Raw genomic sequence first — 27,492 nt, forward strand, 5'->3', positions numbered from 1 at the left:
GGCATGGACATAAGGTTTCTGGGTTTTAACAGGAGAGATTTACACCCCCTCTCCCTCACCGGTCTCCACCAATTTAAATTCCCCTTAGATCACCCCTAACTGCACCCCCCCCCCCAGGCCATCACCCCATCCATCACTCATACCCCTCCCCCTCTCAACCCCATCATCTTTATACCACCGCTATAGCACAAGGCATTCCGAATTAAGCTGGGGAGTGGTTCGTTCGTAGTTAGCAGGAAGACAACATTGAACTAATGCTGATTAGGATAATAAACTATGATATTTATAGCCATAGACTCATAGTTTAAAGAAATGAGAAAGGCACAATTGCACCGCTAGGTGGATTAAAACAGGTTTTTAATTTAATGTCTCCTAATTTTTGTTTGTATCTTGTTTTATATTTCTTTGCCTTTCTCATAAAAAGAAAGGCTATGCAATCACTCCAAAAATCGATTTTGCAACCGAGGCCTGGAGAGCCGAGTCTCATATCCCATTTGATTCAGTTCGTCGAGATCGCAAATTGTCTGTGTGTATGTATGTGTGTGTCAAATAATGTCACTCAATTTTCTCAGAGATGGCTGAACCGATTTGCACAAACTCAGTTTCAAATGAGCGGTATAACGCTGCCATAAAATGGTATTGAATTTTTAGTTGATCGGACTTCCGGTTCCGGAGCTACGGGTTGAAGAGTGTGGCCACACAGCAAATTCCCATTTAAACTGATAACCCTATGGTGTCCAAATGACTTAATACATATTCAAATAAGTTCAACATTACTTGGATTTGCGGGTCTAGATAACTAATGACCAATTAAAGTAATTTTGGCCACATTGGTCACCTATGACGGATCTTAATGCCCCCTGGGAACTCGCCAAGTTCTCAAGCTAATGTCACACCTATTTTCCAGCAAACTCTTAACCGACGTTTACAAACTTGATTTCAAATGAAAGATGTAATACTCCCATTGATAGCCATTGAATTTCATTCAGTTCTGACTATTGCTTCCGGAGTTACAGTTGGTTACTGCGATCACATAGGAATTTCTCATATAAACCGGTAGAATCGTATTACCCCATAGGTTTAAAATCTATTGAAATGAACATCAAATTACTTCGATTCGCAGGCCTAGATCACTAATGACGCATCAAAAATTATTGGAATGTATTGTCCACTATCGATAATTCCGGAAGTCCCGGGGTTCCGGACGAATTCCAGATCTAAAGCGACTTCCGTGATGACTGAACCAAATTTCACTAACCTACTCTAATGGAAGGTATAATATGAGGTTCGGTGTTGAATCCACCATCTACCTCTCCACCTTTTTCCTTTCAACCCCCCCCCCCTCCCTCTCAGACCCACATGTATTCCCTTCATCCTGAAATCATTTCGACTGACCTTTGAAGGTGCTTCCATATCAAATTACGTACTTTTGGACTGACTTTTGCCAAAAATCATGAGCCGCACTAGTTGCAAACAGTTGAGTCACACAAGTACCTACTGCTACAACAAATTGATGTGCTCAATGTACAAATGACATCTTTGTGGTGGTGCCCCTCACTCTGCACGTGATTTCCCGACCTACAAATTACGTTCCACTAAGATTAAGTGTTCAACGAAAGAGTGATCGAAATGCGGAAATTCTGAAAGCATCGAATTCGAATCAAACACCGCTGAAAAACACTTTCTCAGATTTATCTGACGATGAAGGAAATAGCTCGGTACCGGTCCGGTCATCTACCTTAAAGAAGCCATCGACTAATAAACTAGTAGTCCCTGGTTTTCAAAATGAAGGAAAGGACTTTCTGAGTCCTCCAACTCAAAAAAAATCGCAGAACTCGATCACAGCTGGAGAATAAGATTGGAACAGATCTGATATCCAAATCAAAAACTTGCAATTGTACCTTTCTCATTTATCTAACTGCTGGTTATGTTCATTATAATTATGGAAATGTCTTCATAAACCGAACACTACTGAAAAGATTCTCTCGAATCGACGATGGTCATATTTTGCGGTAGGTCTGTTTCTCATGGAATCCCTATAATATATGATTATTGGACCAAATTCTCTAAAATATGAATAGTGAATGAAAAGAGTTTATCCGGGCCTCGGATAAAAAGCCGATTTCCAGAGTGATTGCATATACGTTTTCGCGAAAAGAACAGAAACAAATCATCATCATTTCGAAGAAATTATCGCTTGCTTATCAGACCGTAATCTTCGTCCATTGCTGGTCTATTTGACGATGCCGGGAATAATTTCGGTGTATTCAGCTCTGTTAGAAATAACGGTGCTCCATTACTACTGTTAAACCATTATCGCACATCCTTGCTGCAATGGCAACTGGCTTGAACTGGTCCAACATAATTAAACCATCGTGGGAATTAATTAAGGGTGAAATTTGTTTTGCTATGGCACCCTATTTTCAGCACTTCCAAATTCGTAGACTTATCTGCCACAAAACGCTGTTTTTTTGCTACAGGAGCAGATCCCTTGCTAAACCATAATTATTTTGCGTGAAAACTAACTTGAATCAGCTTTGTTGATGAGGTAGATTTTGGTTATATATTCAGACAGACGATTTGTAAATTCGTTTATTGTGACAGGTTTGGGGTAGCGAATAAAGTGAACATGTATATTTTAAGTAATAATAACAGTCTCCATATTCAACAAGACGGTGCTGGTGATTATGTAGCAAGCTTATGGTTCAGACGAAGGAGTCGCCTCTCCGGTGTTGGTGATAGGCACTCAATGCGGAAAGAGACGAACAGAAAATAAATTCGAATAATGACAATAATTAGCATTTTAACCATTTGAAATGATCAGTGCCTTAGCTGTTATGTAGACAATTTTTAAAATGTTTTCATAACGAAACATGGAAATTATTCGACCCTATTAATATGAGTGGTAGAATTCACTTCAATACCAGTAATGCAAAACAGTCGAAATAGATAGGCACTAATCCTCGAATACAAACGGAGAACGTCAATTTAGACCAATATATTTTAAAGTCTGATTCTGATTCTTGTTCGTCACTGTCACGCATAATATAGTTCTGTGTTTGTCATTTGATCGTAAACTGAGATTTTAAATTCGGCAAAACAAAACTGATTTTCAAATTTAGAATTAGAATATTTTTATCTGCAGCCCAAGAATTTTCGTGAAAAAATTATTAGAATCAATTCAATAAAAATATACACACATACACATCGTTGGCCACCAAATGCTCGATGTTCTTCAAATATCTTAAATGGCACGTATATGTAGCTTGACTCCTATGATCAGATTTAGGGTAAATTTAGGGTCAATTGGTGCAGACTATTTAAAACAAAAGCCTTTTTTAACTCTTTTGAGGTTTTACACCTTTCTGGCGGCCTATTTTTTGTTTGGAAGGGCAAAGAGTATTGGAAAAATAACAAATCCGGCTGAGAAAATATCGAATCTTCGTGAGACCTCAAGAAATCCAGAAGTCACTTTTAGAGGCTTCCATGTAGATTTTTCCATGGCGAAGAACTGAATATTTGTCACATCCGCGAATCGCTTGCTTAACAAGGATTTTGTAGCGAATTTTAACATCATCATTTTCTACTTTCTGTATAGCTTCTAGTGCAAGTGTTGCCAGTGACTGTGTTATGGTTGCTGCTCCTGCCGGGTGCCTTTCGTCCTTTGAATACGAGTTGTACCAAATATTTCATTTCATTTCTCAAAATAAATTGAAACATGAATCGGAATTTTTGATTGACGCTAAAATTTGTTTTAGACGTTACTGGTCCTGTAGTGCCTTGTTTTCTACCGCTACCATAATTCATCTTGATTACCTGATGCTCTTTACTCATTTGGTATTAGGGTGTAATGTTGATACACAGAAAAAGGCGTTCATAAAATCATGAACAAAAAATCACATTTTCGTGAACTGAACGATTTACGAAAATAGTGAGCAAGCTACTGAAATTATGCATAATAAACCTCGTATTCATGAAATTTTTCGTGTATTCCAAAAACTAGTTCGCGCCAAAAATATACGTGGCGTTACATTCTAATGTTTGGTTGGGTTACTGTAGTTATTTCCTGGACATGTTTAGTTTTTCTTATGATTTTGGCTCATGATTGTTACTTCATGGGAAGATACACTGGTTTGGATAAACTTTATCAACTAAAAGAGTCGACAGTTAAACAATGTTCATGATTTTATGAGCTTTTAATTAATTATTTGTTTATTTATTTTTCATCTGGCCCGTGTTGGTCTACATGAAATTTAATGTTGTTGTTGTATGAGAAAAGTCCATTTCAAGGTTCACTTCAACCTGGAATGCGGGTAAAAACTCATAATATTTGTCGTTATTTTCTTACTTTCTCATCACGTCATCGTAATATTTCATTCATTAGTTTACTATCCGATTTTTCTAGATTTATGTTCATGATTTTAGAACTTTGGTCACGATTTTCGTAAATTGTATTCACGTTATCGTGCTATTTTATTCACGAGTTTCGTACCGGATTTTTCTGGCCGAGTAGTGCGACTTATGTTCATATTGGTGACGATTTTCGTAATTTCTCTTTACTTTATCATCATATGCCATTTTTTGATTAGTATCGGATTTTTTACTCGGAATAACGTGACAAGATTAGATGGTTGATAAAAGGGTGACTGATTTGCGGTATCTTGTTTTGTGAATTATATCACGGACTCGATTTGTGGTACTATAATGTATTATTGGTGCACAACGCAGTGTTCGTTTTCCGTCCGGGCATCACATTGAACATTACCAAATGAATACCGATGTTAGAGGTCCTAATAGTTATCTTATAACTGCTGCTCGCACGTATTATTAGTTGCTTGTAGGTGGACACATCTAAATGGCATTTCATGAACGTTAACAAAATTTTGTGAAATAGTTCACGTGAAAATTTCATGACCATGAGTGACAAGAAATTGGATATGTTCTAAATATCATAAGCACTCAAGATGGATTGTGAATCATGTACTAGGTATCATGAACCAGTTCTTGAATACATACGCAATTCATGCTCGTGAAATTGTTCACAAAATCATGAAATATTATTCATGATTTTGTGAACAATTTCGCAAGCACGGGTATTGATTCGTGACTAATATATTACAAATCATGTATTAGTTCACGATGATGGAAAAAATTGTGAACTAATTCTCAACCACGAAAACTATATCATGGTCAAGATGCAATAAATCATGAATCAGTTTTCGTCGTATAGTCGAGCTTTAAATAATGTTTCTAAATCTATGAATAAAATCACAAGTCAACGTTTGGATTTATGAATAATGTTTATAAAGTCATGAACTAGTTCACGTAAAGAAAATCAATTTGGTAGTGACAAGCCGGAAACCGTGACATATGTTCACAAAACAAAACAAATATCTCTACTAATAAAAGCGTTATGCAGGCGTTACTGAAGGGAAATTTAACATAATCAGAAAGCACATGATATTTGGTCATGATCCTGTTTTCGTAACGTAAAAACGTGACTTTTCGATTTTTCGCTGCTCTTGACAGGTTCATCTTAATCTTTCGTTTGAAGTTCGCGCATCAATTCTTTTCGCTTGGAATGCAATTCATGGTTATCAGTGAGTACACTTTGGACTACCTTGCGTTCAACAGTTAGCGGCTGTCGCAGTTCGTTCTTTTGGCAACATTTTATAGGCATAGTAATAATTTTTATCTGCAAGAATTCATTGTGCATATTTTGCATTTCATCCTGTTGGATCTTGCATCTTCAAATGCTGTTTTCTTCCAACATACATTAAACGCATGAAAGAGACTTTAGTACGTATCGAAACACCGTTTCAAAACACTCCCGGAATTTTTTTTCTGGCTATGTGTTTGGTTCAAACTATGAAATGCAAAAAAACCCTTACGGGATAGAAGTGAACGCGGTATGTTTTTACGAGGCTAAATTACGTCGTGTTAATACCCTGTCCTACAAGGATATTTAAAGCCTTTCAATGTGTTATCTTTCCAATCGACATTACAATATGTCTCATTTTAGTAATCTAGGACTAAATATTATGATATGATGCTTTATCACTTTCATTTATTGTAACTCTACCATCCGTTAACATCTGCTCAATTATAGGGACCTCTCGGTTCTACCAGGTGCCCCGAGTGACCTTAAGACGTCTCTGCATTAAGCTTGCGTCCCGGATGTGAGACAGTGCCTATAAAAGGACACAAACTTCGCACAAACTGCGAAGATAAAGCGTCCAATTAATATTCGTATAGAACAAATGCGATTACCAGCTAGTCGTTTATCTAATCCAATCTGTTATTATTTCTCATAATGGTGAATTTTTCTTTCGTTTGGAAAAAAATAACATTCCTCTTCAACCCCCGACACCATAACCCAATATAATCGTCGCCGCTTCAAAAGAAGGAACACGGAAAGGAGTGAGTGAATAATAATCTCTCTTGTGTGAAATCAGAAAAGTTTTTCATTTGCCCGCAAGCTGCGTCATTTGCAGGCTTTCTCGTGCTAACTTTGTCACTGATTCCGTCGTCCCATGGCCCGATCACAATGCCACATTTCCCCCTCAACACCACCAGCATCGCAAATCTGGTCGGGTGTGGTGGCATGTTTGACAAACTGAGGCGAAGGAAGGATTTTCTCGTTTTATCACCACACAAAGTGAAGAAGATTTTCCTGTTTCGAAATGCCTTTTCTTTTCGGCTTTCGGAAGCTTTCGGTTGATGATTTTGGCTGGGCGTCCGAAACAGTGACCATCACGATCGGTCCTACCAGAAGTAGGGTTTGGCGAGCAATTGCGTTGTGGGAATGGATCAAAGTTTTTGGGCAAAGCAATTTCCTTTTTCCCGTCGCGTATGTTCTACTTTAGCGAGATAAATTTTAGGTCGTAACATTTTTCTTCCTGCCTAGTTCTGTCGAACGATAAAATCGCTGAAAATACGAGGCCTATCTCCCTCCCAAACCAATGTATGTGGCTTAGTGGGTAATGGAACGAAACCAATATTTATATTTATAAGTGGCATTGAAAGTTATCGATCCGTGGAAGTGGCCCGAATTCAACAAAAAAAAACTTTTTTCCCCAATAAAATCGATTCCGAATATTGGACCTCTGTGTGTTGTTGATTCAATTCGGAAAATCGTAAAATACCTCAAACGCATATTTTTACCATGACAAAAGTCTCTATGGAGAATCCCAATCTTCAACCGTGCTGGCTGATTGGAATCGCATTTTTTACCGTGAAAAGCTAATCGAATCGAGATTCTGAACCGCCGCAGCGATAGTCCGTTTATTTATTCAAATCTTTCTCCGCATCGAAAATCCTCCACAATGACATCTCAAATAACTCAGGAAATTGTAATTTCTTGTCGGTCCGCAGCACAAGAATGCAGTCCTCTAACCGAAACGTTGGTACGCCTCCTCCTGACCATTCGCCCATAGCCAGCGCAGTGGTTTAACTTCGTGGGCCTACGCGTGTGGAATTTCAAAGATAGTGAAGACCGGAAATCAACCGCGTGAGGCACGGTGTAGAATGGATAGCCGCAACAAAGCTGGTGTGATAAAACATTCCAAAAACCGAACCGATGTTGGATTTCGCGATTTTTCAAGTGGCTACGTGAGGGGATACCCGGCAGCACTTTTTCCCGGCCTACCCGGACCTAGGTGTGTGGGTGTGTTTGTGTGTGGAAAAAGGGTATTTGATGTTCAAAGCACGTGCCGGATATAAGTGGGATTTGCCCAGTACAAATAGTAGGCGCTGTTCGTTCGGTGGTGAGTAATTGACGAAAAATTGGCTCTGCATTAGTTTGGAATTTAGAATGATTTGAGTGGTTTTGGGTGTTTGCTGGCTAACAGTTGCTGCATAGGTTAAGCTAATACTTTGATGGATTTTTTGGATCCTAGCTAGAGGAATAAAAATGTAAAAGATTTAGCTATTGATTAAGATATAGCAAACATAATAAAGATTGGTAATGTAAAAATTATATTGATAATGATTATGTAAAAAGCTAGGAAACAATTAGAAGAAGAACTTTACAAAATTTAAAAACTTTTGGTCTATTGGAACTTCAGTTATTATGTGCGCCGCTGATTTTCGAGGTACCCTCGGAGCATTACTGTCACTCGTCCAATTTTTACATAACGTTCGTATCAACAGACCAACATGGATCGTTTCCAAAATACTACGAGTTTAGCTCGGTTCACTTCGCACTTTATTAAACATATAGAATCTGAAGCACAAGTAGATGCTATCTATACGGTACTCAAAGCATAGTTTGATTGAGCCGAACAAACTACTAATAATGAACAGCCATTAAGTTATGGAAGCTTGCAGTGTTATGGACAGTATCAGCAATATGGCACCTTTTTAGTTTCGGTATCTCTTCACAGTACCCGAAAAAAATCTGCTTCGTATCAGACAGTTTTCGTAGTTTTTTTAATGGCATTAGAAGAATATAAGCATTGAACTGAATAATATGGAAGATAATCAATATACGGGCAGCAAATTCATCATTCTTTCTTTCATGAACTGTTCTTTAAGTCATATTATTATCTTCTGGGACAATTGCACCGTGCATGTATGTAAGAACTAATCTAAGTTAATGTGTGTTATTCATAACTTAACACAAATGAGATTGATTTTATTATTTAGTTTTATATATTTGTTTTATTTGAAGCAGGGAAAAGCCTCCTAGAGCTAGGTTTCAATTAAAACCTCTCTCCAACAGGCATTAAACCTCCTCTTTTTTACAAACAGATTGAATCTATTTTAGTTAGGTGCAATTTATCGGTTGTGCGTCGAGTAATAAACGCAGGCTGAATTTGCCAAGCATTCGGTGTGCTTCGTTTATTTGAGCAAAGATTTCCTCAATATACATCGAATATATTCAATATTCATTCAATATATATATATATATATATATATATATATATATATATATATATATATATATATATATATATATATATATATATATATATATATATATATATATATATATATATATATATATATATATATATATATATATATATATATATATATATATATATATATATATATATATATATATATATATATATATATATATATATATATATATATATATATATATATGGGTGGGGCAAAATGATCGTTTTTTCAGCACAGCACTTTTTTGGTTCCTTTTTGGGTCCCAAACAACTGTGCAAAATTTGGGGTCGATTGGTGTTGACCCGGCGTAGCGCATTGCGTTTGAAATTTGTATGGAGATTAGTATGGGAAAACCTACATTTTTGCATTTTTAATTCTACAGACTACAATTCTTCCTGTAGCGTGCCAACGAATAGATAGAAGTGTAGTCCAGGATATGCTGAACAACTTTGCCAAAGGATGTATGGTGTTAGAATGTCTCTAAGACGAGTTATAGCTGTTCAAAGTTCAATACATCGAATTAAATGCCAAAAATCATTTTTATTGCCAACACTGCGGGTGTACCAATGATATTTCATATAGCATTCCAAAATAACATTATTTATTTTAGATTTACCACATTGGTATGTTTGGATGAATTATTCAAAAGCCTTAGCTCAATTTCATGAGGTAGTTGAGCAATAGGGCGTAATGAGGGGTGATAGGGGGGGGGGGGTGGGGGGCTTTAATATGTAGAAATTCGAACTGAAATGTTGTCGAGTTGGAATGTTCAGACGAATTATTTCAAAACATTTACACAATATCCTACGCATAATAGTAACGTTGAAATAAAACATACTGTATCCATTTGCCTTGACTTTTATCAATAGAAGTTATGTTACAGACTGAATCAAATGATGTCGAGTTGATATGTCAGAGGATTATATTTCGGTATAATACGCATGATTTGATAGCATGCTCATTTCTAAGCTGTTCGATCACGAGGCGTAAAGCTAATTTCTGGACTTCAACATAAAATCTACCAGATCCCTACATCAATTTTTGCTTCAGGTGATCGAGCAGCATCGAATTTTTTTTTCATCCCATCAAATCATAGTGCGTATTAAACTGAAATATAATCAATGCAATCCTCTGACATATCAACTCGACATTAATTGATTCAGTCTGTAACGTAACTTCTATTGATAAAAGTCGAGGCAAAAGGATACAGTATGTTTTATTTCAACGTTACTATTATGCGTAGGATATTGTGTAAATGTTTTGAAATAATTCGTCTGAACATTCCAACTCGACAACATTTCAGTTCGAATTTCTACATATTAAAGTCCCCCCCCCCTCACCCCTCACTACGCCCTATTGCTCAACTACCTACGCTCATGAAATTGAGCTAAGGCTTTTGAATAATTCATCCAAACATACCAATGTGGTAAATCTAAAATATATAATGTTATTTTGGAATGCTATATGAAATATCATTGGTACACCCGCAGTGTTGGCAATAAAAATGATTTTTGGCATTTAATTCGATGTATCGAACTTTGAACAGCTATAACATGGCTTAGAGACATTCTAACACCATACATCCTTCGGCAAAGTTGTTCAGCATATCCTGGACTATACTTCTATCTATTTGTTGGCATACTACAAGAAGAATTGTAGTCTGTAGAATTAAAAATGCAAAAATGTAGGTTTTCCCATACTAATCTCCATACAAATTTCAAACGCAATGCGCTACGCCGGGTCAACACCAATCGACCCCAAATTTTGCACAGTTGTTTGGGACCCAAAAAGGAACCAAAAAAGTGCTGTGCTCGGTTAATGCGGCTATGATTACGTTTTTCCATATAACAATGCCCCACCCTAATATATATATATATATATATATATATATATATATATATATATATATATATATATATATATATATATATATATATATATATATATATATATATATATATATATATATATATATATATATATATATATATATATATATATATATATATATATATATATATATATATATATATATATATATATATATATATATATATGTATATATATATATATATATATATATATATATATATATATATATATATATATATATATATATATATATATATATATATATATATATATATATATTATTATATACATAAATCAGAATAAAATGTTGATCGAGTTTGATCAGCTTCCAGAGTAATTCTCCAACATAAAAAAGTTCAAACATTCACGCTCTTACCACCCGAAGCGTACACCGCCAAAAATAAATTCCGTTGAGTGACACTTCAATACGGTAATTTATGTCTAACGTCCACTATGCCAATCGTCCATTATGCCTAACGTACATTATTCCTAACGTACTTATGCCAAATGGGGTACACCTGTGTGTGTGTGTCAAAGAATGTAACCCAATTTTCTCAGAGCTGACTGAACCGTTCTAATTCTACAGTTCCAATGTAGTATCGAATGAAAGGTATAACGCTTCCAGAAGCTGCTATTGGATTTTTTCTTCGATCGGATTTCCGGTTCCGGAGTTACAGGTTGAAGAGTATTTCTCATATAAACCGGTACAATTGTGATCTTTTAAAGGTTAAAAATCCATTGAAATGGATATCAAATTGCTTCGATTTGCGTGTCTATATGATAGACAATAAAAGATTTTTTGAAAATATTGTTTACTACAGACAATTTCGGAAATCTTGGATTCGGGGCATATTTCAGAATTAAAATCACATCACATCGTATCGACACTGATTTATTCTTCCTAATAAAAAATATCGTTTTCTGGTCTGGGTTGGGTGAAAAGTCCGGGTTGTTGTGGATTTTACATACGCGTGATGGATGTCGGTCAAGCGCACAGCATACTGTGGTGAGCACATTGAAATCATCACAAATACGTGCATACAACGCAAATTTATTTGGAAGGCTTATTTTCCGGTACAGTTCGGTAACCGACTACATGCTTACGTCCTTCTTTATATTAATGAATTATATTTTATATCTCATATAATTGATATACTTTTTATGGGGACACTGGTTTGGGACTCTTTAAAACTTGTGTCCCAAACCGAGACTCCTGAAGATGACGATATACCAGATGATCTTTGACAGCCCATCACAATCGTAGACGCATACCTACGCCCACGATTTCCCCAACATGATAACAGTCCGGTGATAAAGTGAACTTTTAGTAATTTGGCGCGTCCGGAAATCTCTACCCTCAACCCTAGCAATAAAGGTCCATGCATTCAGTTAGACCAATCAACAAATATTGCTGATAATCCCTAGACAACACGTTCCATGACAACATGACCGGGAACTCTAGTGATTCGGGGAAGTCACTGTTTTTTTAGTATGAAAATGAAATTTCATATTCACGTTCCGCGCGATCATTCAAAAACGCACGCGAATATGCAAATGGCATCACAGCTACAAAATCGAATTGATACGCGCAAAGTTGAAAACACGCACTGCCTACAAAAGCCCACACGTTAACGTACAAACGCTCAAGTCCCGTGCCATGATACAGAAAGGTAAACATGCAATCGCGATCATCCCCGCATAACTAAAAAAAATATACACTTATTCACTTGCGATCGTAAAGTCTCTACGACCGCTTATCTCAAATATCACAATCAGAATCTCACTCCACTGCAATGAGCCTTAAGCGGTGTTTTAGTGGGTGATATTTCCCGTCTCGTCTGCTATCGTAGTAGGTGATTCTGACAGGGAGCACATCTGAGAACCCAGCTCTACAGCTCAAGTAGGACAACTTTAAAAAAATTAGGCTATAGAATTCAAGTGAGAGCAAGGATGTAAAATATACTGATCGTAAAACTAGAAGTGGCAGGGTCATTAGAAACGGGCTTTTAAATATTACGGACCGATATTTTGTCTTCTGATGGTGCATTTTATCCAATCATTTTTTTATTGTACTCATTTTTTTATTCAGTTTGTTCAATTTATTAATTTAATTAATTTAAAAAAATACAAATTTTTTTAATTCTGTTAATTGATTTATTTTAATTGGTAATATAGTCATTTCAATTTATTTTATTTATTTTCTCATTTTATTCATTTCATTATTTTTATTCGATTTACTCAGTTTGTTCATTTTATTATTTTAGTTATTTCAATAATTTGATTAAATTTAATAATTTTACTAATTTTATCGATTTTATTTATTTAATTCATTTAATTTATTTTACATTAATTATTTAATTGCGTTTCTTGTAATTCATTAGATTTGCATTAGATCGCGAATTCACTCATGATTTAAAAGAATTAATTGAATTAAATGAATTCATTTTTAATCATTTCCCAGTTCATACATTTTATTAATACATCAATTTTATCAGCCCCAGATTTTGTCTACCTCCGATTTTATCAGCTTTTCGACCCGATTTTGTCAGCCTCATATGAAAATAGGTAGTTGGTTGTTTGATGGGTTCTAGCAGATGAACCAAGTTGAATTCGAGTAAATCCATTCTCGAACATATTTTTCTTATCTCAAAGAACCGAAATATGCAAAAAAAAATTAAACTAAATAATCAGAAAGGGTTATGAGGCTAAATCTAAGGACTTAAGAAGAATGTTTTAAGAGCTTCGGTTTATTAAAAACAAAGAACCATATATGTCCCGATTTTGTTAATGTCCCCGTTTTATCAGCCTAAAATTCACCAAGGGGCTGATAAAAACAAGTTTTTGCTATATTACGATTTCTGTTCAGTGATTTTTTTATTCATATTATCCAATAAGTCATTTGACTTGACTAATTCTATTAATTCTGTAACTATTATTTGAATTTTTTAAATTTTTAATTTAGTGAGCTGAACTAATTTAATTTATTTTATTAATTTGATTCATAATTATCATATTATATTAATGATATTTTTCTTTTTTTATGCTTAAATAATTATTTTAATTTCATTCCTTTTATTGATTTTCTATGATATAATAAGTTTATTTGATATTTTATTCTTGCAGGACTAGAAATTGTGTTCATCATATCTCTAGTTGGGTGCCTTCTAGTGAATAATCCAACTGCGATATTTTTTGAGAGTTGTCCTACTGGAACTGTAGAGCTGGGGTCTCCCCTTTAGAATCACTTGCTACAACGGTGGATGAGACGGGAAACATTACCCACAAAAACTCTGCTTAAGGCCAATTGTACCAGGTCCTGATTCTGAATGTGATATTCATTATACGGTTCAGATATGTTCATCACGAGGGGCTCGAGCATTTGTGCGTTAACGTGTTCGATCGCGTGGTTGTATGTCATGTGTACTAGCATATATGTAACTTCGTATATAAAAAGTAGATTTAATCACATATTCGCGTGTGTTCTTGGATGATCGTGCGCGGACCGTGAATCTGATACTTAATTTTCGGGCTCAGATGCTAGAAGAGTATGAGTCCTTCCTTATCACCAGAGTTCCATCCCGAGCAACACCAGTTGTTGACTAGCAGTTTCAGCAACATAATTCGTTACATAAAGGTACATGGCAACCATTATTGCGCTGGTTTAGCAACCCAAAAAGCTCACGTGTAAAAGCCTTTGCTTATGCAACTAATCGCTGTCGTTGCTTGTTACAAGTGCTGCTTGGGATGTTGTCCGGTGGATGAGCGTCAGTTTTTATTGGTCCAACTGAAGACACCAAGGCTTCTAGAGCCGAGTAGGGAATTCCAGACGTAGCCGATTCATGATCGCAGAAACACGGGCGTTGGTGGGTTCACTCTTGCCGCGCTTATAAATTTATTAGTGCTAAAATGTTCACTTAGTCACGGGGTTTTTTTCACGTTTGTAAGATCGTGGGCGTAGGTGTGCGTGGATGATCGCAAAAGGCTTGAGCTTTTTTATGTTGACGTGTTTGTCACTTGCGTTAGCGTGAATATGCATAAATCCGATTTTATAACTGTGAAATTATTCACATATTCGCGTATTTTCTTAAATGATCGCGCGCGGACTGTGAAGCTTAATTTTTATTGCATGGTACAGATACTAGAAAAGAGTCTGTTTCCCCATATCACTAGAGCTCCCGGTCATATCGCAATGTAACGTGTTGACCCCTGAATAGGAGCGTCATTTTTAATTGGTCCAATTGAAAGCAATTGAAGGACAATGCTTCAAAAGGGAAGCGTAGTTTATAAATATAAACTTGCTCACCGAAAAAATGAATACAATTTAATATTTGCTAAAAATGTATTTTTTGAGAACGCGTAGAGTTGAAACAAAAACTCAGTGTGATTAATGACAATATTTTGGAAATGAGTAGGTAAATGATGAAAAATGATGTTGTTGTCTTTAGCAGGTCAGGATCGGTTTTTATGGGCTTTTTTCATTTTTTTGTATTATCAATTGTATAAATAGCCCCTAAGCAAGATTAAAAATAATAATTTGAAATTTTTATTTCACGTTAGTATGTATGTTGTTTGTAATGGTGTATGTTTGAATGGTGTAATAAATGTTAATGCTATTTCCAACAACTTTATGGGAATTAATGTTACATAATGCAAGGCGTTCTCTTTCCCGTCAGCAAACCTGAGCCTCTGTGCTTGCTTCCTGGAACATCACTCTGGACAAGTCAGTTGCTTTGAACGTTCACATGTGTCGTGTAAACTGTTTGGAATTTTTTTGTGCCTAACTAGTGCTAATTTGGGTACTAGTTTAGATAAATCGTCTAACTAGACACCCAGATGGTGCTAGTTATTGACGAGATTAATTCGAAACACAAAAAATAAAACTTAACTTTATTGAATGAAGCGGACATTGTACGAAGCTCACCTTGGTTCAATTCCCAACCTCCGTACGTCAGGTTAAGTCTCTGAAGCTTACAAGAAAAATTATTGAAAAAAACTGGCTTTAGGAAAATTTCTTGAATATCGTTTTATATCTCGATATACTGCATTCATGTAGCATGCATTTATGGTTTGGAGGGGGTTTTGATAAAAATCGTAAATTTTTCGAAAATTGATAAAATTTAGTATGAGTTTGATAAAATTCAGAAACACAAGTATCTAACAGATGTCATTGCAGTCTAAAAACAAGAAGAATCAGCATGAAACAGTTTCCAAATCTCTATAGAGTATTTTCATGTATAATATGTCAATGAAGTCGACGATTGCGATCTTTTAAAGTGGGATAAATGTTCGAAAAAAAATTCAGCATTCAAGATCACCTAATTTAATAATACTTGTCTTTGAAGGTTTGACAGCTTCTTGCTGTAATGGTTTTCTACTACTATTTTTCGATACTATGAATAGTCGACAAAGTTTTTTTTTAAATAGCATTTTCGAAAACTGTGCTGGAGACATTGAGTCTCGACCCAAATTTGCTTGAAGAGTAAATTCTCTATAATTTCTTCTACGACGATTAACTACTAAATTTATTTTACGAGAAGAAGAACAGTTTTACGTTTTGAAATTCTCAATATTACTTAACATAGAAATTTGGCAGTTTCAAATGAATGTGATCTAGACCGTTAAAAATTTATCGAGCATTGATTTTACTTTTCATTATTATCCAAGCTCGCAACTTGACAACGAGTCCTAGTACCTAGTACACGAAATTTTAGTACGCCTTTCAACTCAGCACTCAAATATACACCATTGATAGCCACTAGCTTGACATATATTGAAATATTTATTAATTCCAATCCTGCTTAGAGGCTATTCATATAGTTTATAATCTATCAAAAATCAAATGCTCATAAAAACCGATGCTGACCTGCTAGAGACAAACTGTAAATGTAATTTATCATCAACTTCCAAATAGTTACCGAAATGTTATTTTTGTTATTAACCCATTCATGCCCATGTTGTTTGTGGACAACAACGTTTGTAAACAGCTATAATTTTTGGTAGAGGCAAGATTTGCTCGCAAAAAGAAGTAAGGCTTATAAATGTGACTATTGCCTTTCGTTTGAGCATTAACAGTTACAAGAAACAGCTCTAGAGCTAAAGTTATTGCAATTAGTCTAATTGGATTCTGCTGGAGCAGCGCTGCAAGGGACAGTTTACGTTGACAACGGAAAATAAATTTTTCATATATCTTCGTGATGGTGCAATATTTTTGAAAACTGATAAAACTTATCAATTTAGTCTGTCTTTGGCTACGTTTTCCATGCAATTGGACTATTGTAAATATTCTAGGAGAATTGTATTGAGCATTGGAAGGTAAATATTGAGCAGCTTCTAGCACTGCAAGGGAAGCACCTATCTTTATGAAATAAGACTTTTTGTTTCTGGATCTTACCGTTTTCAAGAAAAAATAATTTTGAAACCCTACATGCACTAGAACAAAGTTGGGCATGAAAGGGTTAACCATATTGAATTTTTGTCTAAGCTCCTATTTTTTTTTTTCTAAGCTTCCTATTCGAAAAATTGTTTTCAATCCATATTTTGGACCATCCTTCCAAAAATGAGCTCTTAATAATTCAGACAGTTATTATAAATTAAAAATTGAAGTACTTTGACAGCTATGGGATTTCGGCTAAGAGATAAGTTACAAGATCCCCTTCCCACAATTTTCCAAAAGTCCTCATGACGCTTTAAACACGTTTCTCAATGTAGTGATCGAAGAATATTTTTCCAAAAATATTTTGTGGAATATTTAATTAAATTCGTCAGCATCAATTAAAATTTTCAATCCAATTAATGGTTTGAGGGAGGGGGGTTTAACCCCCAACACACCCGCCCCCTGGCTACACCACTGCATGTAGCCTTTCTATTTTCAACGAAGTTGTTTAAAATGAGAATATCAACAATTTTGTTGAAGACACCAAGTCTCTTACTATTTTTGAAGAGTTAATTCTCCATAATTACTTCTAGAAGATTTCATCACCAAAATTATTTCATCAAAATATAAGCTTTTTATGTTGGAAAGCTTCATTGAGATTGTTCATACTCCAAAGTTGATGCTTTCGAAATTATGTGATCTTGACCATTACAAAAGTTTGCAAAAATTTATTCCACTTTGATTTTGTTTGACTTCAGTCCCATAACGATGTGCAACGTTCCTTACATAGGGTTACTGTGCCCTAATTCATCTTAGCACCTCTATTCATACTACCCATTTGAACACATTAGTTAGAGCAGTGTCTGCTATCTTTATTCAACGCATTAGCTCAAATGGTAGGATGAATAAGGATGCATTGTACTCAACTTTTCGCTTCACTCTTACGCGAGTATTTTACATGTTCAAAGCCAGATTTTTTATTGATCTGCTTCTTTAGAACGAAGCAAAGATGTTGGTACCTATTTAAGCGCAATCCAATCAGTGTAAGCAAAGTTATCGGCAAAATAGTGTGACATCGTTATTAATGAGATGAATATGGGCACGTCTACCCTATGTACCCTCAGATGGGTGAAAAAGGTCTAAATGTACAACCACAAGTGATCATCGCCAATAATGAAAGCTCGAAGACGTGTTTGGCGTATATTGATATATCTTAAATGTATTCTACGCCATCTCTACTGCATGCCGTAGATTTAGTGTTCAAGGCATGCTTCGTCATGCTACCCATGCGAGATGCGTTCAGTGTGGATCTTTGTTTGTTGTTGCGATCTAAAGGTTAAAAAAAACAGTATATTTCCCAAAGCTCTCAAGCTTTGTTAGATGATGTAAGGGCAGCAATTCAACAGAGCTAAAGAGACATGTGTAATCAAACTCCTCAAGGTTGAATCGGTTAGCAACTATTGACACATTCCACGCACTTGTATCGCTTACCTCATGTAAATAAATCTGCTAATATAAGTAAAAGTTGTTCTGAAATATGTTGGTATAGGTTTAAGGCTCCCAAATCTTAGATATATAGAAATTTTTTAAAGAATTTTGTGACGCTCGTCAATAAAAGCCTTAATACTTTTAAGACTCGTTTTTAATAATTGAATATATTTTCCCGTACCACACCAGTATGTTCGTAATAAAATTAATTTGGAGTAATCTTAAATGCCATTTTATTTTATACATATTGTACATAGAATTCATCTTTGGACGCAGATTTTTTGAGTGAATGGATTGCCGGATAAAAGGGGGCAAAAATTAACCATTTTTGCGTTGTCCCCTAACGCAAAAATCATGTTATTTCAATTTTTCACGAAATCAATGCACGATATCTATGAAATATTTTGAGAAGCTATTAGTACTCATCAATATCTTTCTAAAAATGTGCTATTTGTATATAACAAACTTTGAAATCGTTCTTTCATAGGGGTGCACTGAAGTGTTAGCCCCTAACGCTTTCCGTTACAGTACGGTAAATCCTTCTGCAGAGATACTTTGGAAGCCTACAGAACAGGATATAGACATAAAAGATATAAGCAACCTATTTCAGAAATAGCGCAGACATGCAGTGGTATGAGGGGCCTAAGGGGTGGAGAGAGGTAAGGGGGGGTGGGGTTATGTCATTAAGGGGAAGCCTACCTTATAATATCGCAAAATAATCGAGTTTTTATTACATCTATCAATGGATAAACTATCTAAGGATAAATCAACAATTTCAGAACAGAGTTCAAAGATATAGAATGGAACGTAATAGAATGCCAAACAAGTATGGGAGCGCACGGAAGAATTTGGTCATAGGGAATAACACTCACTCGTCCTCCTTAAATATTCTTTCAAATTGACGGGATAATTATTGACCACTTGAAACAAACCACGGTTTGTCTTTTCGGAATTGATTTTCTTCTACATGAACAAAACATTGTAATTTAACACAGCTTTTTAATGTTTTCATAGCACGTTAAAGTCAAAATTCGCAAATAAAAGATACAATTTCACGAAATTCTCCAATTTTCTATCATTTAGATAATTCAGTGACAAGCCGGCCAACTCACCCATAAGACCGCAATTGTGTGAAATTTAACGAATTTTTTTTTTGTACTGTAATATATCAAAATTTTCAAAAAGCTGGGTCTTTCCCTTCTTTTCCAGAAATCGTTTAAAACGGTTACATTTTGATTAATTTCCGCGATCATCACTACTAAGTGTCGTCTTGCAGATCTATGAGCAGAAACGGTTGTACAAACGCCAGAAGTTGAACTGGAAGGACGATATTGTCTTGCGAAATGATTACTTCAACCGTATTACTAGTTTTTCGCGACATTATATACAATATGTAAATATCATAACTGCTTGACTGAGTATAATCGTTTGACAGTCTTACCTTTGCTGAGTGGCTTCAGTGTCACATTTGTTTATTTTTAACGCAACAAGTAAATAAATATTGAACCACCCTAATGACGTTTTTTGATCTGCCCTAATCAATAGTCAATTTTATTTACAAGATTTTATAATGTCAAAAAGCAAAGTCAGCGCATTAAAATTGCTTGAAAAAACTTATTTTGTAAATTGTTGAGTCACCCTAATAAATAGTTAATTTTATTTAATATATTTTCGATGTCAATAAAGTATTCAACTCACCAAAACTACTTGAAACCACCTTTTACGAACCATTAGAAAGTGGCGATTGTGGTCTACAATCTCTTCTATACCGGGCCAAACTGTGGTATGCGGTGTGGCCTGTTTTCAATCCATATTAATATAATTTCTAAATATCATTTGTCAAATACACATGAAGGTGAAACAAGAAATATTGCTAGTTTGGAACAAACTAGAACAAATGGATGCTCTAAAATTTGAGATAGAGCACGTTTTTTAATAAATACAAGTGTAGGTTGGAAAATCAATATTTTGCTCTGTTGTCCCCTAACGCGGCATTTTCACCTCTCAGAATGAAATGACAACCTGAAAAATATCGAACCCATAACATTAACGTTGTGTTAGGACTTTAAAAGTATGCAATTAAGTGTTTTGAGCGTACATCGTAGGATTTTTCAAAAGACAAGCTGTTAACAGTTGCATAATGCGTTCAAACGTTGTCCCCTAACGCTGGTATGTGTCTATTATTGAATTATTGTTTTGGTCAATCGAAAAACTTTAAAAATTAATGTTATACATAAGGTAATGTGTGATTGAAAACTAATTAAAAGTTTTTATACTTAGACGCAGATTGAGAATTCGTCTATATCTTAAATGTATCTGCGTTATTCTATCGAAATAGCAATATAACTTGTATTAAAAATAACGCAATAAAATCACAATTTAAACCAAAAAATAGAAAAAATATCCGTAATATTAAAATTATAGAATTTGAATTTCAACTTCGTCTCATCAGAATTCGACACTAACTTAGTGACAGGACTAAGCTAGCGCCGGATTGAATGTTAGCTCCAAAACAACGAAAACGCTATATGTATTTCTGAGCAAACCCTAGTCTTGCGTAATGTCCCGCAAGAGAAGGAGTTCTGAATAAGCTGATGAGAATTAATGAAATCGAAACTGGGGTTGGCTTAGCAAGTCCATGCAAAAATAAAGTGTTTAACAACATTTTTCTCCACTAAGAAGAAATATAGCATAGTGCATTGGCTTGTAAAAATCGTAGGTAATTTGAATATTTGCAGTATCTGTAATAATATTTTAGAGGTCTAAATTTAGCAGAAAGAGGATTAGCTTTATTCTATAAAATGTGAAGCCAAAAGTACTACTACATTCGAAGGCTTTTTCAAGATTCATATTACTTTCGTGTTGTTTTTATGTTATAGAAGAATCCAATTCACGATTGAGATTTGTTTCTTCCCACCCCAGATTAAAAACGCTCCATCCAAATAATATTGTATTTTGATTCGCAAAATTTTAATAAAAGTTCACTTACTTCATAAACTGTGTATCATCCGCATTGGTGAACCGATCGGCCAAGTTGTGCAGCGCCACCGACGAAACCTCTCCTAGGCCGTAATAGTACGTTGTTAGGTTGTATTCGGGAATCCACACTGCCTCCTCCTGAAGGTTAGCTTGTGCCAGATCCAGATAGTATTGGGTGTAGTCCAAGACCTGTGTTTTAATAGTGTGACAAAGTAAGATCGAAAAAAGAACTAAGTGTCACGATTGGCATCAAACGTCAAATTCAAAAACCCTACCTGTCCAGTATCGGTGTCGAATTTGTACAACCTCATCGCTGGGTTGTTCGACTCGCCCATTCTCCGGGGGCTTATCGAGGGGGCAATCATCATCCACGAGACCGGTTTTCCTGTGTTCATCAAAGAAAGAAAACAGTCAATTAGTTAAAAAGGTTTTCTATTCAAAATCAATCAACTCATTACCGTTGTCATTATAGACAACCCGGAACGAATCCGAGTGCAGATGGCCGAAAAACTGTCCCTGAATAATCGACGAGTACTTCTTCACCAGCCGCAGATAGCGCAGGTTGTTTTTCTCGGTGAAGCTCGTGTGTCCGTACGGCATCGAGTGGCCAATATGACGCTCATCCGATCCTGGTGGTATGTGTCCTACTATATATACCTGAGAAAGTGGCGAAACAAACGAAGAAACGGCCACGATAAAAAAGCAATCTAAATGATGTCTGTTGTTGTTTAACTTTTATGTGATCCAAATAACCAAATTCAATTTCGGTCTATCAAATTAAGAACCTTCCCGTCTCGGGTCATGCGGTATCATTCTTCATCAATGTTCAACATAAAAATCCGATTCCCAGCCAAGTGAAAGTAGTCCTTTATTCGCATTTCATGGATTTCGGAGAAAATTGAAACTAACATCACACCTCAACAGACTCTTTTTGGATTTGGTTTCCAACCCCGCCCATCTGCAATCCAGAACAGGAAAAAGGCAGACGCGGTAGCTCCGGTCCATTGATCTGTCTGTTATTGTTGTTTTGTTCACATGAAAAAGGAACGAATATGGGTATCAATAAAAATGAAATAAAATCCTAAAGGCTTCCCCTGTTCCCAACTGTTCGTACCCCGGAAAGGACGTGCTGTCATTTATCATCCTTCACCTTGGCACTCGGCCTGCCCGGGGAAGCCCCTGAGAAGACCGACCTATACGGGCTTTTAAAATACTCGTCTTCTTCACTACTCCGTTCGGACGAAATTGATCTCCGGCTCACCGGATACTAAGAGGGTTAAGCCCCCCCCCCCCCCCCCCGTTTGCCTAGGGGCAGGGGCAAGTGAATCCGAATAAAATCATATCTTTCCCCTCCGCGTTGGACGGTCCAGCAGTACTCCCGGTCTGTCTAAGAATGGAAAGGACAGAATCGGACAGCAGCTGTTGAGGGAGGATCGTTTCGGTTGATCAAACAAGAAATGACTAATGGATGTGTTGAACTTAGGCAATGGCTGGCTGGCTGGCTGGTTAGCCTATAACCATATCCAAAATACAGCTGCGTCTGATTCCACCGACCCTCCTACCCTCCCATCCATTTAACACACGAAAGTGAACTGAATTGCTAGATTTTATTTCAAAGTGAAAAGAAGTACGGATTCGTCCGGGATTGGGAGAGGACAGGGCTGACCAGGGTTATAAATTTTATTGAGGGAAGCAAACGTGGAAAGGTACGTGCTTGCTGGATTCAGTCGGTCAATGGTTATAGAGTTTAATGGATTTCTTTTACGGAAATCTGTGTAATTTAATCTGAAACGAGAGGAATTTATGTGTGGGTAGCTTGAATGGGAAAACGTTTGTATCGAGGAATGAGATTAACAATTTTCAAGACTTAACTATTGGATTTAGAATTAAAGCAATTTTCTCGTACAACATCATCGTAAAGGCATTATTGAAGTAGCAGCAACAGCAAAACATAATCCTCCCGCTATTACAACATCTAATAATATAGTTTGAGCAGTGGTACGCCTACAACACAAATCATATCTACATTTCATGAATTAATAAAGTCAATTTGCTGTTTGACAAGTTGTCCCCATTCCGGGCGACCGACCGACGGTAGACCGTTGAACCAGCATCACTTCACCGCACCAAATCCACCCACATTCCTACATCATTCCGTCTGCTTCCGGAACTGTTGTTTCTCGACCAGACTCCACATTCTCAGCAGACAAGATGAATATCTTCCAATGAATAATTGAATCCGAAATAGATACCACTTCCAGCACTAACACCACCGCTGCCGCCGCCGCCGGAGACAGCACCCGTTCGCACACATTCGATATCAGCTTTCATATCTTCGAACCTATTGCGATATCTATCGATTCCGACTCGAAACAGACCTGTCAGGGGATTACAATGTGCATATCGAAGCATCTTATTGCCGACGAAGGCCAGACATGTTGGAAGTTAATGGATGAGCAGGAAATATTTTTAGTACAAAATATGCTCATCGGTTTGAGGGTTCCGGTGTTTAAATTGATCTCATATCAATTTTAGCAACTTGTCTCGGTTGGCAGCTGCTGTATGTCACAATTCGGATAGTTTGTGGTTTTGTGATTTCGAAAGTGTATAATTTCTATTTTTGTACACAACAGAAAATTATTTACTAACACTAGGAAGGTAATTCGGCTCGATCAATGGAGACTTATTGAACCTCGTAGCCGTGGGCATTTTAAATATTTATAAATTACGGCACATCTGCGGGGTAAGGTTTCCTAGTACCGACTCTTTTCGAGAGAACCGGTTTCCCGGTACTCTATCCCTCAGTACCGGTAAAACCGGGAAAATACCGGTACTGGAATGTTTTAGTCCAAAAAATAAAACTAAACAAAACCAAAGCGACATCAAATGTTAAAAAATATACTTTTATTGGTAAGTTTTTATATACCTCAGTATACCTTCTAATTTCGCCCAGAGCATAAGCAAGAAATACTCTGTTATTTCTACCGCTTTGTTGCTTATCCACTGCACCAACAGTACAATATCGTTCCTCCAGTTGAGCAGTGAAATCAGAAATCCACGGAGGTGAAACGTGCTTCTACTACGAGAATTACTATTGTAATTTGTAACTGACTTTAACCAAATTTGTATTAGACCAAATGTGCGCTTGGTGGAACAATTCCCAAAGGTGGTAACGGCGATAATTCTCACGGAAGTGGCTACATCGTGCGCGTAATGTGGAATTTCCTGGAGTGAACGTCTAAAGATTTACACGCGTTTCCAAATATCTTTCGGTCGTACGGTACATGCACAGGGTCACAATATAAAATTCAATGCGTTTTTGCGTCCATTAATTCTAATGACATTGACGTTTATGGTCATAGAAGAACATGTTGAAATATGGAACTTAAGGTTTATAAACGTAATAAGTAATAGGTTTATGATTTCTTTTCTTTCTGTGATCTTTGAGGTTCTTCACATAATGCTCAATATAGAATGAAGAACAACGGATGTCACAGGTCAATTGAGGTCGTCTTTGAGCACAGATCTAAAGATACATGCATAACCTTTTTCATTTTTTATTTCGACTTCACTGTTTATTGACATTCAATTAGCTAGAGATTACTAAGTAGGGAACGTTATAAAAATTTCAGAGCCATAGTACATTGATCGGCAAAACTAGAAGTGACAGGGTCATCAGAAACGGGCTTAAAATCTTTCGGACTAATCTTTTGTCTTCTGCTAGCAGGAGTCGAGCTTATGCAGTGTTACTAGGTACGAATCACTCATGTCTACCAACATGTCTAAAGGCAAAGAGAGACTTGTCCCGTTTTACCATGAGAACAGACAAAAGAGAAGTCACGTAAGATCACCACTGAAAACCTGTCGACAATTAACAACATCAATGAAAATACTGCTGTTCCTCTCTGTTCCTGCCTGTAGTAGCTGCTGTAGGCACCGCCACCAACTTACACATAGTAGCAGACCCGCTGTAAGAGCAATGGCAATAGCCGAATAAAAATCAACTACGGCATTTGAAAGGCATACAAAGAGAAACAGTAGCATTTTCATTGATGTTGTAAATCGTCGATAGGGTTTCAGTGGTGATCATACGTGACTTCTCTTTTGTTGGTTCTCATGGTGAAGAGGGTCAAGTCTGTCTTTTCCGTGAGACATGTTGGTAAACTTAGGTGATTCGTAGTAACACTGCCAACGCTCGACTCCTGCCAGCAAAAGACAAAAGATTAGTCTGCAATATTTTAAGCCTGTTTCTAGTGACCCTGCCACTTCTAGTTTTTCGATTTGTATATATTACGTCCTTGCTCTCACTTGCATACTATGGCTCTGACATTTTTATAAATTTCCCTACTTTTTTTTGTAATTCGTTTATTTGACACGGCTCATAGCGGTAGCTTAACGGAGCCGTGGATCTTTTATATGTTTACAAATGTAAAAATAAAAATATAAACAAATATTACTATAATATTGGATCTCGTGCGCGCAACTTTTTATTGCGAGCGGAGACCTTCTTTCGCGGGGTTTGCTGGCAATCTGCATCTGGGAGGTCATTTAATTCTTTTTTGTTTTTCACGTCCAGGTCGAAGCCGGCTTGGTGTCCGCGATCAGATGTTTTTGAAGTCAACGATTGCAGCGTTGGGTCGGAGTAGAGCTTTTTTGTCAACTTTACTCATGATGACAAGAATAATCCAATGTTTCCTTTGTTCCCGAGACAATGAACACTAGATCGAGAGGCCTGTTGTTCACTTGGCTCGATTGTGCGTCTGATTGCGGCAAAAGTAGAAAGTAGACTGAACTTCCCCTACTTAGTAATCACTAGCTGATTGAATGTTGTTAAAAGAACATGAAGCATGAATGAATCAAGATAATCTCACAACTGGCTTGAAGAGTACATGACATATATTGGATATTTTTGACAAGTAGGTAACGAAAATCGATGAGGGACATCAATCTGAAATTCAATATGGCGACTTTCGGTTGAGCAAAATTGTTCAAACCCTCTAAAAATTTGTGTATTTTTGGAACAGACATAGCAAGTAGATGACGAAAATCGATGTGTGACGTCAATTCCATTCCAAAATACCCATATTGTTGCGATCGGAGAATGTCGAGTTACAGCGTAGGGCTTATTTGGCCATAAACGACTACTCCAGTATCTTACGGAGTTTTATTCATATGATTTTTTTTAATCCCTCCACTCACCCCCACACCAAAAGGCTCGAATTTAGAGTCTCGGTAGTGGACACATACAAAAAAAAACTAGAACTAATGAGTGAAATTATAATTTGAATCTACAAAAAGCATTGAGTCCCAGTGAAACTCTGTTTCTTTTAAGGGACTCAACTAATACTGCTAGAAATTTACTAATTAACATACATGAAAGTAAATAATATTATATATTTAACCAAGAATTTTGAGAAGATAAGAAAAACGTGATCAACATTAAAAACTAAGGTTGAACGCTGTTTACAAAATGTATTCGTCTATTTCTTCTTTTAGGTACCTCCTCAGTTGTATTTTAAAAATGTTTTTATTCGATATTTCCTTCAAATCAACAGAAAGGGAATTATATTTATAGGGTCCAAAGAACAATATCCGCTTTTGGTTTCCGACAGTAATTTCCAAATTATTATGCATTTCTGTACTATTTAAAATATTATGTATAAAATTAATTGTTTGCATGTGTCGTAGTCCAAGAATTGGCAGAATATTATGAGAATTGTTAGAGTCTTGTTGGGTATAGTAGCGGCAATTTAAATATAATTTTTAAACACCTATTCTGTAGTACTTGAAGTGGCTGCAATTTCGACTTGCAGGCGTGCCCCCACACAATTATCAAGTATTGGAACAGGGAATGAACACATGCGTAATAAAAT

General features: G+C 36.2%; 1 protein-coding gene across 2 annotated transcripts in view; it reads right to left on the reverse strand.

Annotated features, from left to right (window-relative positions):
• Positions 1-27,492, reverse strand: part of LOC131691160 (acid sphingomyelinase-like phosphodiesterase 3b) — a 331,188-nt gene that overhangs the window by 22,859 nt on the left and 280,837 nt on the right. For both annotated transcript variants that reach the window (XM_058977361.1, XM_058977360.1), the window contains exons 7-9: positions 22,078-22,276; positions 21,895-22,004; positions 21,630-21,808 (exon numbers count right to left, since the gene is read on the reverse strand). In XM_058977361.1, the coding sequence (XP_058833344.1) occupies positions 21,630-21,808; positions 21,895-22,004; positions 22,078-22,276 (488 nt within the window). The remainder of the gene's footprint in view (positions 1-21,629; positions 21,809-21,894; positions 22,005-22,077; positions 22,277-27,492) is intronic.

Source organism: Topomyia yanbarensis, chromosome 3, assembly GCF_030247195.1.
Source record: "Topomyia yanbarensis strain Yona2022 chromosome 3, ASM3024719v1, whole genome shotgun sequence".
In the NCBI taxonomy this organism is placed as follows: domain Eukaryota; kingdom Metazoa; phylum Arthropoda; class Insecta; order Diptera; family Culicidae; genus Topomyia; species Topomyia yanbarensis.